Raw genomic sequence first — 17,492 nt, 5'->3', positions numbered from 1 at the left:
AGCAGGTAGAGGCAGAAGCCAAAGGCCGTCGGAGTGTGAGGGCGAGAAGGGGAGTCGGAGAGGGTGTGTGGCGTCTGCCGAGAGATGTGGGCAGGGCTTCCTGCCAGGACCAGCTGCTCCTCGGCGGCATCCTCGCCTGGTTGGGCCAGAGCAGGTGGCCCCCACCTCCAGGCTGCACCCTGCACACAGGCCTGGCCCACCTGCTCCACATCCTGAGTCCGGGGGGTGGGTTAGTGGTCAGCACGGGGCCGACCGACACACGTGCAGATTCCCTGTGGAGTCAGGCCCAGGACCCCCATCGGCCTAGAGTGAAAGATCAGGGGAGCCTCAGTTGGAAGGATCTGGCAGAGGTCCTCAGAAGGTTTAGAGATGCTAGACCGACTCTTGGCTTGAGTGTGACGCTTCAGCTACTGAAGTGGAAGAGAAGGGCTTTAGTTTAGTCCTTGCCAAAAAGCACAGAAAATGCTCACCAGGTAGGAGGGAGAGCATGATATCCGATCTTATGGGGGGAGGGTAGGGGGGAGCAGAGGAGCTGGGGGGAGGGTGGCGTTTCTAACCAGGAGGGGACCTTGCCGCTCACTGTAAGAGTCTAGCTCAGAGCCCTCCCAGAGAAACGGGTTGTCCTTGGCCAATGTGGGATGCTTCTGACAATGCAGATTCCAGGCTTTCCACTATTTCAGACTCTCCAGGGGGTGGGCTCAGGGGAATTTTAACAAGCCCCTCATTGAGAACAAGTGAGGAGGAGACATTTGAGTTCCAAGCTTCCCCCGCTTCTCAGTGGTGGTGTGATCTTGATGAGTCACCTAATCTCTCTGGGCTTCAATTTCCTTAGTTGTAAATAAAGATAAACATAGTTCATGTTTGGTTAGTGCTGACTGTGTACTAGGCATTTTATAAGCATGACCTTATGTAACCCCCAAGAGTGGAGGCATGTGAAACGGGCCTTGACGGGTGAGTAGGAGTTGGCTCTCAGCACAGGGAAGATGAAAGGGCATCCTGGGGAGGGCAAGGATGAATGTAGGTGTGGACATGGTGTGCTCCTTGAGAAGAGGGGAGAGTAGAGATCAGGGCTAAGAATGATGGGAGGTGTGACTCTAGAAAGGACACCTAGAAGCAGAGAATTCCCAAGGTTCTGGGCTCTGTGAACAAGACAGGATTTGCAATAGCTCAATGGAATATTACTCAGCCATAAAAAAAGAATGAAATAATGCCATTTGCAGCAATATGGATGGACCTAGAGGTTATCATACTAAGTGAAGTAAGTCAGACAGGCAAAGACAAATATCATATGATATCACTTATATGTGGAATATAAAAAAAGTGATACAAATGAACTTATTTATAAAGCAGAAATAGACTCATAGACATAGAAAACAAACTTATGGTTACCAAAGGGGATAGTAGAAAGGGGGAGATAAATTAGGAGTTTGGGATTAACATATACATACTACCTACATATAAAATAGGTAAACAACAAGGTCCTGCTGTATAGCACAGGGAACTCTACTCAATATCTTGTAATAACCTATAATGGGAAGGAAACTGAATATATATATATGTGTGTGTGTGTGTGTGTGTATATATAACTGAATCACTTTCCTGTATATTTGAAACTAACACAATGTTGTAAATTAATTATACTTCAATTAAAAAAAAAAGGTTTGGGTACAAACATCCCTGCCTGTGCCCCCCTAAACCCCCAGGGAAGATGCCCCTTTCTCAGCTGGAGCCTTACATGCCTCAGTCTTCAGAGACATTAAGGCTTCAGCCAGCACTGCCCCATGCTATAGCCGCTAGCCATATACGGATATTTAAATTTAATTAAAGTGAAATGAAATTTAAAATGCAATTCCTCAGTGACAATAGGCACATTTCAAGTATTCAGTTGCCTCTTGCGGGCCGTGGCTAGAATACTGACAACACAGGCAGACGTGGAATGTTTCCATTGACGCAGAAAGTTCTCCTAGACCATGCTGGCTTAGAGGAATCTTGACTGTTTTTATTTATGAAGAACTAGCATTTTTCCTTTCTGTGTTTCTGTCTGATCAGCCTGGAAGCAAATTAGTAGTCAAAGCAATAGCAGATGCCACAGGCTAAGTGCTGTAAGCTTTACCTCGTTTAATTGTTGCAGTCACCCAGTGAACTGGGTATTATTATTAATCCTATTTTAGAGATGAGTATACGGAGAATGAGAGAAATTAAGTGCCCGTAATATCCAAAGTCACCCAGCTTATGACCAGCAAAGCTGAGAGCTGAACCCATCTTCACCCAATCCGCAGCCCGTGTCTTAACCAACAGGCTGCACTGCCCATACGAACTTGGCAAGTAGATACAATCCCAGGCTGAGCAAATGCGTGGCAATAGACCACGTAATTCCCTCAGACCTGGTTATCACTGACAGACTTGGAGTGGGGGTGGAGGTTGAGAATCTACCGAAGTCTACTCCTGATTTTGTCCCTGGGTGCAAAGAATCAAAATAGCTCCACGTCAGATACTAATGGGTGTTCCCTATGGTCCCATATCAAAAATATTCTTCCCCTGCTCACAGGACTCTTAAGTTTGTGTTGACAAAACGCTTCAAATGCATTATGTAAACAAAGGTGTTAAAGGCTTAAAAAAAAAAAGGATGATGATAAAAGTAATTCTCCCTGCAGATATACACAAGACCAGCCATGTGAGCGGTTTCTGAGTTGCCTAGGTAGTTGCACCCTGTAATTTTTGTAAACTGGCCTCATTCAGCAAGAGATGTTGGATTCCTTGCTCTTTAGCCTCTGGCTTAGGGTAAGCCTCCTGACTCGTTTTTCCTATCTCTGTTTAAAAAAAGGAAGGATCTGGGCCAAGCATCAGTCAGACCTAGTTTCAAATCCCAGCTCCGCTATGTGCCTACTGCAGAACCTTGGGATATATACATAACCTCTCTGAGCTGTTTTTGCATCTGGTAAATAGGGCTTTTAATATCTGTTGAAATTAAATGAAATAACTTCTGTGCGGGCACCTGGTACGTTCCCAACACTCAGACAGTACTAAGCTCATCTCTTCTCTGCTGAATCCCTGTTTATGGTCATGTGATATCCTAGGATCAGGAGTTTTCAAGCTGAAAGGGATTGGAGTGACATTTAGAGCAGCCGTCTCAGCAGACAATTCCTCTGTTTATCACCATGTAGGTAAACCATTGACTTGGGAAATGTCTGTAATCAAGAACCACTCCTGGTGTGTTTTGGTGACATTTTAGAGAGGGTAAAACAGAATGTTCCCTCTGACAACTGGAGAGCTCTTGAAGCAAGATGAGCAGAAGTGGCTTTGACGTGGGCCACCAGGACGCTGTGAAACAAAGCAAGGAGGGGGTTCTAGTTAACCCCCCTCCTTGGGCCCTGGCTTCTGATTCATCCCAAATGACTGTCAGCACCAGCTTGGGGGTTGGGGGGACTTGCGGAGCCAAGACCAGGAGTCCCCAAAGCTGGGAACACAGAACAGAGGGCTGGATCTGGCCAGCCTTGACACCTGGGACCAAAACTGAGATGGACCACAGAGCAAGCCACATCACCCAAATTTGGGGAACAGACAGATGCCATAGAATGAAACTGGATGAGAGGGTTGAAAAGAGGCAGATCGCTAGGAAGCAGGACGGCAGCACGCGCGCGCGGGAGGGTAGGAGGACAGAGGGGAGGCGGGGCTGGCTGGGAGGGCTGGACGGCAATGCAAAGTCAGTCCCATCTCAGCCACGACTTCTCTCCATCTCAGAGGATGGTCAGCCTGTGGAATCTCGCTGAGACAGCCTCTTCCTAAACCTATCAGAGTTCAGGAGCAGAGAGCCAGGCAAGCTTCATGGTTAAGAAGTCAACCTCTCGCGTCAGGAACAAGCCCGGTTTGAATCCCAACTCCATTGTCCCTAGCTGTGAGACTTAGGCTAGTGGTTTCCCTTCTCTGAGCCTCATTTTGTCCTCATCTGATAATAATTGTGAGGAAGATGATGGCGGTGATGCCAGAGGATGGTGAGGATCCTGAAGATTCTGACGGGAAGGACGCGGATGATTTTGGCCACGGTGCAGGTGATCTGAGGATGATGATAACACCAATCTTGGTGGGATGGTGATGCTGGCTGCTGTGACAGGGAGGATTATGCTGATAAAGAGAAGTCGGATGGTGAGGGTTGCGATGGTGAGGATGCTGGCGAGTGTAGGGACAATGGGGATGGTGCTGATGGTGACAAGTGACAATGTTAGTGAGAGCCTCCACTTCAGAATAAACTTGACGAGTAGTCTGGAATGCTGTGACCTGGAGCGACTTAGCTTCTGTCTCGCTTATGCCATCTGTAAAATGGTGATTAACATTCATACCTACCTCATAGGGTTGTCCCAAGGACTAAATTCACTAAAACATAGGTAAAGTGCTTGACACATGGTAAATGCTTCCTAAACTCTGTCATTATTAATAGTATTCTTATTTTTGTTGCTGTGTTCCCCTTATCTTCAGAATCATTTCTGTTGATCCTGGGGGGACATCACTAGTCTTGTGATCGATGCTCTAGCCGACGTTGGTATGACTCATAACCCTGGGCCACAGGATTGGTTTCCTACTGTATCTCTTCTGCTTCCCGTGTCTTCTACCAATAAGTTTCATGGATGCGAAGCTGTCCAGGGGTCGTGCATGGGATTCTGCTAGGAGAGGGGCCTCCTGCATTCCTAGATTAGGGAATGGGAGAAGGGGGAAGGAGGAACAAAATCTGTGTCGTGGTCATCCTGAAATGATGTCCACAGAATGGGTATGTGCCAGCCGTCAGTGCCAAGTTGGATGAGTTCACCTTCATGCTTGATCCTACAAAGCAGCAGGCCAGGGACCTAACGCTCCCTGGCTCCGTGTAGAGTCAGGTGGGGGAACCCTGATGGTTCTGCACTGACTCAGGACTTTCGGACCAGGGCGACCAGCCGGTCACTCCAGACATCACGTCTTCCTCACCTCCCCCGCCTTGCCTTTCAGAGATCTGGACGGCAAATCACACAAACCTCTGCCCCTCGGCGTGGAGAACGACCGAGTCTTCAATGACCTGTGGGGGAAGGGCAACATGCCCGTCGTCCTCAACAACCCGTATTCAGAGAAGGAGCAGGTAAGCGGTGATACGAGCCTGGCACGCACACGCCACGGCTCCCTGAATCCTCTTGGGAAGACAAATCCCAAACCACGCTGGGGAGGAAACCAGCCAGTGTGGCTGGAGAGCTGGGGTGAGGGCTGACTAAGGCCAGGAGCGCTTATCCTGGGCTATCGATTTTGGGTTTGATTTGGTCGGGTTTTCTTTGCGAGTTTGCTGGTTTTCAAATTTTCCTCCCGTTTCTACCAGGAGAGACATTCACATGGTTGTAAATTTAAAAGATATAAAAGAGACATGCTAAAACCTTTTTCTCTCTCCCCTCATCCCAGCCAGACAGTTTTCTCTCCCCAGAGGCGAGCGCTATTCATCAGTCATCATTTTGGTGGTCCTTTTAGCAATATGTTATGCATAGACAAATACACAAACACTTTTTCTTATGTTTTCACACAAAGGAGAGCACATTGTATAGGCAGACCTTGTTTTATTGCACTTCATTTTATTGTTTTTTTTTTTTTAACAAATTGAAGGTTTGTGGCAATCCTGCATTGAGCAAGTCTATTGGTGCCATTTTTCCAGTAGCATTATTAAGACAAGGTTACTGCACACTTAGTAGACTATAGCATAGTAGTGTAGTCTATATAACTTTTATATGCACTGCAAAACCAAGAAATCAGTGTCTCACTCCCATTATTGTGATATTTGCTGTATTATTATCGGCCTGGAAATGAGCTCACAATATCTCCAACATATGCCTGTATTGTTTTGTGCCTTATTCTTTTACTTTTCAATATATCTTGGAGATTAGTCCTCATTAGTAGGTAAAGAGAGTCCTGGTTCTTTTTCATGGCTGCGTAATATTCCATTGCATTGCTCTGCCACATCTATTGAGCTAGTCCTCCAAAGTGGACACGTGGCCCATCACCAGTATTTTGCCACGACATTGCTATAATGCATGACATTGTGCAAATACCTCATTGGCAGAGGGTGGGCTTATCAAAAGAACAAATTCCTAGCAGCAGAATTGTTGGGTCAAAGGTCATACGCATTAGTGACTTGGGCAGAAATGGCCAAATTGCTCACCATAGAGGCTGCACCATTCCTACCTGCTAAGTAGGAAAATGACAGTTTCCCCACAGCTTCACCAACTCAGGGTGTTATCAAACTTCTCAGTCTCTGCCAATTTTCTGAGAAGTGTTTTAACAGCCAAGTCAATACGGCAGCTTGAGAGTGGCTACATCTGGTTAGAGATTAGCAGAGCCTTTCTCTCACCTCCTGGGCAGGAAACAGACTAGGCCAGAGCAACCCTGGTGAAGCATGTGAATTTCCCACCCCTCCCTTGCACCACAGCAAAGTATGGGTGGAATGGCCATCCTCTTCTTTCCCTCCACCTGTCCCAAGCCCTGGACGGCACAGGCCAGGCTGCCAAGCCCTTTCTTTCAATGTTTAATCTGTGGACAACACCTTTCACCACCAGCCCATGTAAGCAATGACTCATAGCCTCTCTAGCTTCACAGGGGAGGATGGGACATTCCAGAGCCTCAACGGGAATTGCTTTCCTTAGCCGCTAATGGCTGGCCAGGAAGAGAAGGACATCAGGGATTCCACAGTAGCTCAGACCATTGATGCCACCAGCCAAGCACTCCCCCTCTTTCAGGGACACCTGGAAATGTTGGTGGACAAGCACAACTGTAGTCTTCCACTATGCTGTCCTCAAAAATCCAGGCTATACTCTGAGCGTGAGGACTATTATTACCCATTAATGGTTAAATGAACAAATAGAGCTTAAATTTTCTTTGTATTTTCTTTCTTAGCTGAAGGTAAAGGGTGTTGCCGTAATGCAAACCCTCCCAAGACAAAGAAGGACAGAAAAAGGCAGCCTCAGACCAGATTCATTCTGTAGACATGATTTGTCAGGCTTGTACTATATTGTCCTAATAGACAATTTATATTTATACTTTGAGTTTATTGCCAATGCTTCAAATTTTTCTGTAACTATCATATTTACAACATCTCTTACAAATGTGGACAACCTGACCACAGTGAGCCTATATTCTTATGGGGCAATAATCAGCCTGGACTGAGTAACAGCTGCCCCCACTACACGGGGCGTGGGCTCTCCAGTTTGCCACAATCCCCACCTCTCCCTATGGTGCCCCTCTCATGACTGCCAAGTGTTCATTGTCTTTTATCGTAACATTAGTGCTGTTGGTTTTGTTATAATAGTTAAGATGAAATTTAAATCTTTTTGTATCCATGTCTTATAAATGGCAGGTAGAGATTGACCCAAGGTTCACACATTTCGGGAAAGATGAGAAAGAGTTCATGTTTTCTGAGAATGAAGAATATTCTTATATGTTTAATATGCAACCAAGTGTTCTGTCTTGAGATTACCCAGCTGGCTTTACTGATTTGCCTTACCCACCTGCCCCCTCTAGGTATCAGAGTTCATGATTGCTGGTCTGCAGTAACTCTTGAGATCTGAGGTATAGGGAAGAAGCAGAGGAGGCCTTGTTCCCACCAGAAAGACCCTTAAAGTCCTGCTGAAATCTGAGCAATAGCATAATTATGGCCATTTCCTTTCAGAGGGTCCACCTTGGCTAAACAGTAACAGCTTGAAGAACATAACCTTGAACTTCAAGCCCAAGGAGTAGAGCTCAATACTGGGGACAGGACAGGAGGATGAGTAGGACCAGGGACCTTCTTTGCAGGGCATCATGATGAAAGATCAGTGTCTTAGTCCGTTTGGGCTGCTATAACAGAATACTATAGACTGAGTGGCTTATAAACAACAGAAATTCATTTCCCACAGTTATGGAGGGTGGGAAGTCCAAGATCAAGGCGCTGGCAGATTCAATGTCTAGTGCAGGCCTGCTTCTTGGTTAATAGACAGCCGTCTATGGCTGTGTCCTCACATGGCAGAAGGGACAAGGAATCTCTCTGGGTCTCTTTTATAAGGGCACTAATCCCATTTGTGAGGGCACCACCCTCATGACCTCATCTCATAGAGGTTAGGTTTCAACAGATGAATTGGGGGAGGAGGTGATATGAACATTCAGTCTATAGCAATCAGGGGGAGGTGCTGAAGAACTTGCCTTAAGGCCTCCTCTAAAATGGAAATTCCATTTCCTTGGAGGAGAAAGCGTGCTGGAGAAAGGGGGAAAGACAGTCTTCCTGAGGTTAAGATGACCAAACTGTTTTAGATGTGGGAGCTCCTGGAAGCATGACATACAGACCAGCAGTGTCTAGACTTACACTCACTCCTTTATCATTAGCCCATGACCCAAAAAAAAAGGTTCAAAATCACTGGCCTGTGAGATTATCCAGGCTCTGCTGTCTGAGACTCAATTTTCCAAATGGCTCTCAGAAATAGAGCTGAAAAGAGGCAGAGACCCAAGTGCTCAGTTATATTGGATCCCAGGGCTAAGGAAACAGCCCAGCTACCTCCTGTTAGACCCCTCCACAGCCACAGGGCTCAGAAATGTTTCCCAGGCTGAGCAAATTAAGGTTTTTCTCTCTGATCTGAAAGACCAGCTCCTATGCTTAGCCTCTTCTCTACCTTCTCAAAGCCACTTTACCTGGAACTCCTGCAATTGGCTTCCTTCCTCCCAATCATAAGCCACATTTGCTGCTTTTTTTAGGCATCTGAGGAGGGGGTAGCATTGTTAAGAACACAAAGAGAGATGCAGCCACTACCCTCCTTCCTGAGTCAGGAAGAGACAGGAGCTGGAGGAGGAGCAGCTGGTCTGCCTTTTCCCCAAGGACTGGGCAAGAGGCAACAGAACCCAGGTGAAGTAAGACAGATGCAGGCTAGACATGAGAAAGAACTTCCTGACTCAGATGACTGTTAGGCCCCCAAACAGATAGTGTGGTCTGTCCCCTCCTCCTTGATACACTTGTTTGTCCAAATTCAAGGAAAATCAGGTCCTAGAGGCACCTTCTCTTACATTAGCCTCAGAAGGCTGAGATGTTAATCTTTACCTAGTGGTCATTTCTCTTGCTAATAGTTTGGGTCAGCAGTGGGTGGAGCCAGTGAGACTCAAGTCCCTGGTCACTAGAACACAGTGTGTGGGTGACTCTGTGTTGCTTCTCTTTAACATCCATTGGTGGATAGAATGAAGCCATTCACCCATCACACACCGGAGAGTCACCCAATACCTGCCACGTGCACAGCTCTGGGGTGGAAGCAAAAGTGAGCAAACGTCACCCTCCCTGCCCTCAAGACCTTCACTGATGAATGTGGGGAGACAGACACATGACAGCGCAATTAATCCTAAAATAGAGAGGAACAGAAGACACTGTGGGAACATAAATACCTCAGCAGGTATCAGGAAAGGTTTACCGGAAGAGGTGACATTGGATCTGGGTTTTGAAGGTTATGTAGGAGTTTGCCTAGAAGAAAGTGGGGAAAAGTGTTACAGTTTTATCTTTTTCTTGCTAAGGATTATTATTTGATCACTGAGGTTGTCTTTGGTGCTAATGCCACCTGAGACACGTATTGAGTTTTGACACCATTCTAAAAGCCCCTTTCATAATAACCACCCTAAGTGGAAATGCTACCCTAGATTAATGATGTGAGAAAGTGCTATATGTCCATTCTCCCTGCAAAACCTTAGGATTTGAATCAAGCCCTTCTCTGCATCCCTTCTTATTTTCTTGCCTGCCTGATTTGCTTTCCTAAGGGGTAGGAGTGGAACTGTGCCCTGCAGAACGTCTATTTTCAGGTACTAGTTAAGCATCCGTCCAATCCTTAGTAGGTGAGAGGGGGGTCTTGGGCCTGGGGGACGTGGCATTTCCCTTTCTTCCTTCTTATTCAGCCCACTGCCCCTCTCTCCAGCCTCTTGCTGACAAAGGCAACCAGGTAGTCAGAGAGATGATTCTTATTTTGAAATCTCCCTCCCCACCCCATCCCCACCACCTCATCAGGAACCTGGCATTTCCTCACCCCCAGGGACATAGGGCTTGCTGGCTTTCAAAATGTCAAAATCTGTTGAGAAGCTTTTCCCTACTTCCAGCTAAGTGTCAGTATCACCCCAACCTCTCTGCAGAGCTCCAAATTCTAAGGCAAAAGGGAAGTGCTTGTGGGTCCTGAGTCTTCACAGGTTCGGAGGTGTCCAGGGCCCCTCTCTCCGGGAGCCAGCACCCCAGCTGGCCAGCTGCTGCTGGCTTTGCTAAAGACCAAAAGAGGGCAGCCAGACTCAGCCAGGCTCTGTCTGGATGAAGGCAAAACAGCGCAGCCCTCTGCCTCTCAGCCACAACCCAGTGTGCTGCAGGGAAACCTTCTAAGTCAGCCCTGACTTGCTGCACGTTAATGATGTCGGGATAAAAATAACAATAACGCTGATAACAATACCACCTTGCGGGAGGTTGTGGCCATTCTAATCCCGGGACTCACCCACCAATTGGGGCCAAGAGCTAAGCTCTGGGGTCAGCCCAGGTTTGGCTTCCTCCTCCTGGTGACCTTGGTCAGACAACTGCTTAGCATCTGCGCTGAGGCTCATTCTGGCTCATAGGCCCATGGAGTTGTGGGCAGGAAGAAATGAGATACCGTATGAAATGATAGCATCTGCTGTCACGATAAGAGCTAATACTTGTTGAGCAATGGCAGGCACTGTGCCAAGCACTTTAAATCCACCGTCTCATTTAATCCCCAGCCCCACCCAATGGAGTACTGTTATTGTTCCCATTTTACAGATGAATAAACTGAGGCCCAGGGGGTTTAATAGCTTGAAGAAGGTCACTTGACTAGTAAGCGGACATGACGGGACTTGAACCCAGGCCCTGCGGCCCTAGAGCTCACTCTTTTTTTTTTTTTTAATTGGAGTATGGTTGCTTTACAATGTTGTGTTAGCCTCCACTGCACAACAAAATGAATCAGCCATACAGGTACGGATATCCACTCCCTTTTGGACTTCCCTCCCATTTAGGTCACCATAGTGCATTAGGTAGAGTTCCCTGTGCTACACAGTATGTTCCCATCAGTGGTCTATTTTATTCATAGCATCAATAATGTATATGTGTCAGTCCCAGTCTCCCAGTTCCTCCCACCCACCCACCCCCTTCCACCTTGGTATCCATACATTTGTTCTCTATGTCTGTGTCTCCATTTCTGCTTTGCAAATAAGATCATCTGTATCATTCTTCTAGATTCTACATATGCACGTTATTATACGATATTTGCTGTTCTCTTTCTGACTGACTTTACTCTGTATGACACTTAGAGGCCACTCTTAACTCTACAAGGCCTGGCATGGAATAAGTGCTCTAAAAAAAGTTCCTTCGTGTTCTTATCACTATTGTTGTTATTCTTGGCCTAATTATTCTATTGCTGATTTAGGCATCCTATTGCTAATTTAAGTGAGGCAGATAGGGCAAGAAGCACTGTCCCCATTTTGCAGACGACACCCTTGTGGCCCAGAAAGGGAAAGCGACCACTCACTGAGTCTTGGTGACAAAGCTGCACCTCTTTTCCTTTATGATGATACCATTATCCGTGTCAATCTTTCAAATCAGTGCAGCGTATGGCATTTACCTCCTGGCGGCCAAGCTCTAGAAATACGCAGAGAGGGAAGCAGTAAGATCTAGATGGAAAAAATGGGAACTTCGGGGGGCCTGGATTCCATGCCTAGCTCTGTGGCCTGCCAGTTAATTTGGGGATAGTCAGTTTACTTCTCAGAACCTCCACTTCCTCATCTGAAAAATGGGTTCCCGTGAGGAGTCCGTGAACCAGTGGGTATGGAATGGGCTGGCCTGGGTGAGGCACCAAATAGGCATTTACTGAATCACTCGAGATGAAATTGATGTGATTGCAGCCCTTGAGTTCAGAGCCTAGATGTCATCTTTCCATCAAGTATTTGCCTCCGTGTCCGGAAATGCCCACTCCCGAGACAAGCTGCAGACACAGACACGTACAGAGTAGTTATCACACCGTGATCTTTGGGGTTTCGTAGACTATGCACAGATGTTCCCCGCAGAGCCCACCTGGCTGGTTGTAGCAGATTCCATCAGCTACCATCAGGGTGCCTTCTTGAGGGGCCTGTTGATTGATCCCTTCCCTAAGTGCTTGAGAAAGCTCCTGTATTGTGAGATTAATTTCTGTCTGTGGGAAAGTGCCCCAAATCCCCGATGTAAGCTGCGATTAAACCCATTTCTGCCCCCAACTCTATCAGGCCAGGTATCCTTTGCCTTGATCTGGCTCATGACCAAATTGAGACACTCAGGATGGATTTTTCCAAAAGCACGTTCACCCCCTCCACCCCCGTCCCACTTCCTCGGGTTACTAAGGGATCCTGGAACACCCTCAAAGAGGGCCCAGAGGACGGTTTCCAGGAATTTATATTGAACAGAATCCCTCAGTTCCCAGTGGCAGCAGAATCCAAATCTTGCTGATGTTTCACATGCCTCCACCCAGACCATCACCTACTCAGTGACCTCCAGGCTCTTCATAGGTCACTTAGTCAAGAGAGCAGCCTTCTATGTCCTGCTGCCCTAGGTGGTCAGAGCCAGGGTGGAACCAGGAAGTGGGGCCTGAATTGACGGGTGTTTGGGTTCAGCCCTGGTGGAATTTCCTCATATTTTGCTAACTATTTGTTTTAATAGTGAGTATATTCAATGCAAGCTGTTGGAGTGTTGTCTGAGTGGGACAATGACATTCTGGTTTAGGAATCAGTGACACCACTCTGTGTGCTCATTTATTGCACGAAACCGTGTTCATATTCTTTCCCCAGATAGGCCAAGTTGGGTCAAAGTCATTTTTTCCCTCCTCTCTTTGCAAATGGATATCAGTGGCCCAACCCCGCTTCACACGGAGATTCTCAGAGGTCCACAGAGCCCCAACCCACATCTATTTTCGGAGGATCCCAGGGTGTTTTAAAAGGTAAAAAGTCCAAAACATAATCACCAAGCTTGTTGTGCATTTGAAATATTTATATTTAGCAAGTTAATGCTTTTAATAAACACACGTGGTACCATGCAATACAATAGGGACAGGCCACAAGATAATTACAGGATTCCTCAAAATTAATTCATAGAGCACGTATATATTCTGGCCTGGTAATGGGACCACGTTGAAAGTTATCTAATGTCTCGTGAGATCATTGTGACTATAAGCATCACATCATTTGGAGAAAGCATCAGCAGCCCAACTTTAAGACCCCCTCATCTCCAGAGGCCCTTGCCTGTGAACCCAAACATGATGAGTCTGACTCCCAAGCACCCCCTTCCGTAATCATCCTCCATAGACTATAGAACATGCACCATTGAATCGGGGGGAAAGAATAAGTGATGTCAGGCTTCCGCAGAGTTGATATAAAGAATGAATCACTTTAGAAATCATGCTTTGAATACACTACAAGGAAATTATACTCCGAGGTACTTAACGCTGTTGGTTAAGTTTTATAAGTAGCAATTTTTTAATCGCACGGATGGGTGCGTACCTACCGGTTTACGGGCCCGTGGTTCTAGAACCTGAGCTGCCACAGCTCCTAACCGGGTTACACGTGCTGCTCTGAGAGGTGGTACCCACAGATTGGAGCAGTGCTGCCTGGGGCTGCAGCTAAGCGGCTGCAGCATGGTGTGTGGCATCTGGCCCCTGGTGTGGATGGCCTGCTGCCCGGCTCAGCCCCAGCGTGCTGCCCTCATTTTAGAGCGAGCCAAGCAGGGCAAGTTGCTGCAGGCCTGTGATGGAAGAGCCGGTGCTGGCACCAACGGTGAAAGAATAAGAATGTACTTGTTTTGTACTGATTCGGGCCTCAGCTCCTAGGTTCATTTCCTAGAGCTGTTTTCTAGAAGAAGCACTGCAAACTGGGTGGCTTAAACAATGGGAATCAATTATCTCAGAGTCTGGAAACCGAAAGTCTGAGATCAAGGTGGCTACGGGGTTAGCTCCTTCTGAGGGCTGTGAGGGAAGGTTCTGCTCCAGGCCCCTGTCCTTGGCTTGTAGAAGATGGTCTTCATGTTCACGTGGTGTTCTCCCTGTGTACGCGTCTGTCTCCTAATTTCCCCTTTTCATAAGGACACCAGTCATATTGGATGAGGGCCACCTTAACGACCTCATTTTAACTTAACTACCTCTTTAAAGACTCCAAATAAGCTCACATTCTGGGGTCCTGGGGGTTAGGACATCAAGGTATGAATTGGGGGGACACAGTTCAACTCCTAACAGTTCCTAATATGTCCTGTGTCTTGCAGGCACCCCCCTCCCTGCTGTCAAGCTCACATCCTGGTTTCACTGTGAGGTTCCTGGCTGTGACAGCCCAAGATCAGAGTAGGGCAGGGTGTCTGGCCTCTGTTTCTAGATCTGATGCTGATGTCTGGTGTCTATCTTCCTGCCTTAAAATCCTCCCTCCTCATTCCCCTCACTCCTGCTCCTTACTTCTCAAATTCTGCTAAAGGGCTCACATCCTCCCACTTACCCAGACCAGAAGCCTCTGAGTCATTGTTGACTTTATTCTTTTCCCCCAACCTCTCCTGCTCTGGTACCCTAGCTCCCATCTCCTCCCTTCCTGTCGTCCGCTACCGCAGCTGTATTTTCCACCCTCCTGGCCGCTCCTCTGCACTGGTGCAGCAGCCCCCTCCCAGGTCTCTCTGGCTTCACCCTCTCCCTCCTGTAGTTCTTCTAGTCAGGTATTTCCTAAAACTCAGCTTTGATAAGGCCACTCCCTCCATCAGGCAGCATCAGGGGTTCTCCACTGTCTGCTGAATCAAGGCCAAAGTCTTTGGCTTAGCATTTAAGGGACTCCACGATTTTGAAACACATTTAGACCTTATATTAAATAGCTCAGGCTGCCATAACAACATACCATAGACTCAACAGCTTAAAGAATAGAAGATTATTTCTCACAGTTGTGGAGAGTAGAGATACAAAGTCAGGGTGCCAGCATGGTCACATTTGCTGAGGGCTCTCTTCCTGGCCTGCAGACCTTCACTGTGTCCTTACAAGACCTGTGCACACGGGGAAAGAGAGAGATCTCTCTTCCTCTTCTTCTAAGGCCACTAATCTTATCAGATTAGGACCCCATCCTTATGACCTCATTTAACTTTAAGTACCTTCTAAAAGCCCTATCTCCAAACATGTCACAATGGGAGTTAGAGCTTCAACATACAACTTGGAGAGGCTACAAATTCAGTCCATAGCAGACCTCAAGTGTTTGATGAACATATAGTGTGTGCTGGGCACTGGTCTAGAGACTGGAGATAGAGCAAAGTGAATGGTGAGTAGGCAAAAAACTGTATCTATATCTAAATATCTATAAAGATGTATGTAAATCTATATAAGATAAAGATATAACTACATACATTCATGTGCAAATACATATACACTTATAAACTGCAGGCAGCAATAAGTGCTATGAATAAAAATCAAGCATGATAAGGGGTCAGAGAGTAACAGGGTTGGGGTGCTATTTTAAAGAATGATCAGAAGTGAGCTCTAGCTCAGAGATGTTGAAGTATCTTATATAAGTAGAATAGGTTAGCTTTCAGCCGTTGGAATTTGATCTTTCAAATCAGGAGTCTGCTAACTTTTTCTATAAAGGAGAAGATAGGAAATATTCTTGGCTTTGTAGGCTATCTCATCTCAGTCTCCATCACAACTACCCCACTCTGCCCTTGTATTGCAAAAGCAGCCATAGACAATTCAAAAACAAATGAGGGTGGCTGTGTGCCAATAAAACTTTATTCACAGACACTGAAATTCGAACTTCATATAACTTTCACATGTCGTTGAACATTACCCGTCTTTTGACTTTTTTATTCAACAAGTTTAACATGGAAAAACCATTCTTAGCCTGTGGGCTATCCCAACACAGATAGTAGACCAGATTTGGCCCACAGGCCACAGTTTGCAAACCCCTGCTTCAGAGCATGCAGCTGTAAGACGCTTCTCCCAAGAGAGTGGGGACCACTGTAGGGCCTAGAACACAAGTCCCAGGCACACAGTAGGTACTCAGTGTGTATTTATTGAAAGAGACAAAGCAGGGAGGGAAGGAGAAGGACAGGGAATCAGGCTGCCAAGGATCCCATCAGCTGAATTCCTGGCTCAGGGCCCCAGGCTGACATGACTTCACTTGCTGCCTCCTCTTGGGCTGTAACATCATTTCCTTCCATTTCCTCAGGGCCTCTCTGCAGCCTTCCAAAGCAAAGAGGTGTTGACAAAGCCTTTGAAACGCCCACAAGCTGAGAGCCTCCTTTGCAAATTTAGGAACTGGCGTCAAGGAGCCCTCCCATAGAACCCACTGAAATCGAGTCAGTGGCGCCCATCACCTGAAAAGCTTCCATTGTCTGTCCTGGACACAAATCCAGAAAAGCACACACATAGCCACAGCCCAAAGCCCACTTGTGCCCTGTCCCCAGCCTAACAACCCACAAGTGCAACGAATCTGAATTTTCAGCGCAAGCACTTCGGTCCCCACTCAGAAAAGTCATTTGCATCCCCCATGCGGGGCCCCTGACTGCTATATTAATCTCCCTGTTTGTCCCCTCCTGAGTCATCCAATATTACTGCTGGCTAATTAAAACATCAAAGCCCAAGTACAACAGCCCTGCCAGAGGCCTCCTAATGCCTGGTTTCAAGTGTGCGGTTCACACAGCCCGGGGTGGGGAATGGCACAGCTCGCGCCCAGGCCCCCAATTACTTGTCTCGTAATGACCACCCCTCGCATATCTGGACCCTCAACAGATGGCCTCTTTTATTGCCCGTATCTCATTCCCTCCGCCCTGCCAATGAAGGCTGCTGGCTGCCCGCCCACTGGCCACATCCCACACCTCTCTTCCTCCCACCTTGTCAGGCTACCCACCCTTCTGCCCTCCTGTCACCTCCACGGGTCCTGGGCCCGACCCCAATGCCAACACCACATCTGTTATCCCCACCCTGGGATTCCACCTGCTCCTCAACCTCCAGGGTGTTAAGAGAGAGAGTTTCTAAACTGAATAAGTGATGCCAGGTATTTAGGGAGGATGGCCTGGGTACCTCCCACATGGGCAAGGTAGGAGTTTGTTTTCTCAAGGATGCAGGTCATCAGCACGATCAGAGGAATTTGTCACCACAGAGGACTGCCCAGAGGTGACCTCCATCCCCTGGACATCTGCTAGAAGAGACAAGAGTGGAAATAGAGTCCTAAATAAAGAAGTTTAGGATGTCTGGACAGCCCTTCAAAGGAAGTGGAGTTGTTTGCACATGGCTTCATGTGGGGACATAAATAAAATAACTTGAGTTTCGCAGGATAGAAAGGCAGACAAGGAATGAGGGGAAGAATTCATCCCCATCCTCCTGCTCCCAGGGTGGCAGCACAGTAGTAATACCTGTAGCGGTACTTGTAACAGGACTACAAGTTGTACTAGTAGCAGAATAATGACACCAATATTGATGAAGAATGGCTAACATTTAGGAGGCAGTTGCAATCAGAGATGA

The 17,492-nt window shown here is 47.1% G+C and overlaps 1 protein-coding gene across 5 annotated transcripts in view; it reads left to right on the top strand.

Annotated features, from left to right (window-relative positions):
- The window catches only part of NOS1 (nitric oxide synthase 1), a 123,377-nt gene that overhangs the window by 32,654 nt on the left and 73,231 nt on the right, over positions 1-17,492 (top strand). For all 5 annotated transcript variants that reach the window (XM_057745190.1, XM_057745189.1, XM_057745187.1 and 2 more), the window contains one exon: positions 4,978-5,104. In XM_057745190.1, coding sequence (XP_057601173.1) covers positions 4,978-5,104 — 127 coding nt within the window. The remainder of the gene's footprint in view (positions 1-4,977; positions 5,105-17,492) is intronic.

The sequence above is a fragment of the Hippopotamus amphibius genome, chromosome 8 (assembly GCF_030028045.1).
Source record: "Hippopotamus amphibius kiboko isolate mHipAmp2 chromosome 8, mHipAmp2.hap2, whole genome shotgun sequence".
Classification (NCBI taxonomy): Eukaryota; Metazoa; Chordata; class Mammalia; order Artiodactyla; family Hippopotamidae; genus Hippopotamus; species Hippopotamus amphibius.
This window is presented reverse-complemented; position numbering and strand designations above follow the sequence as displayed.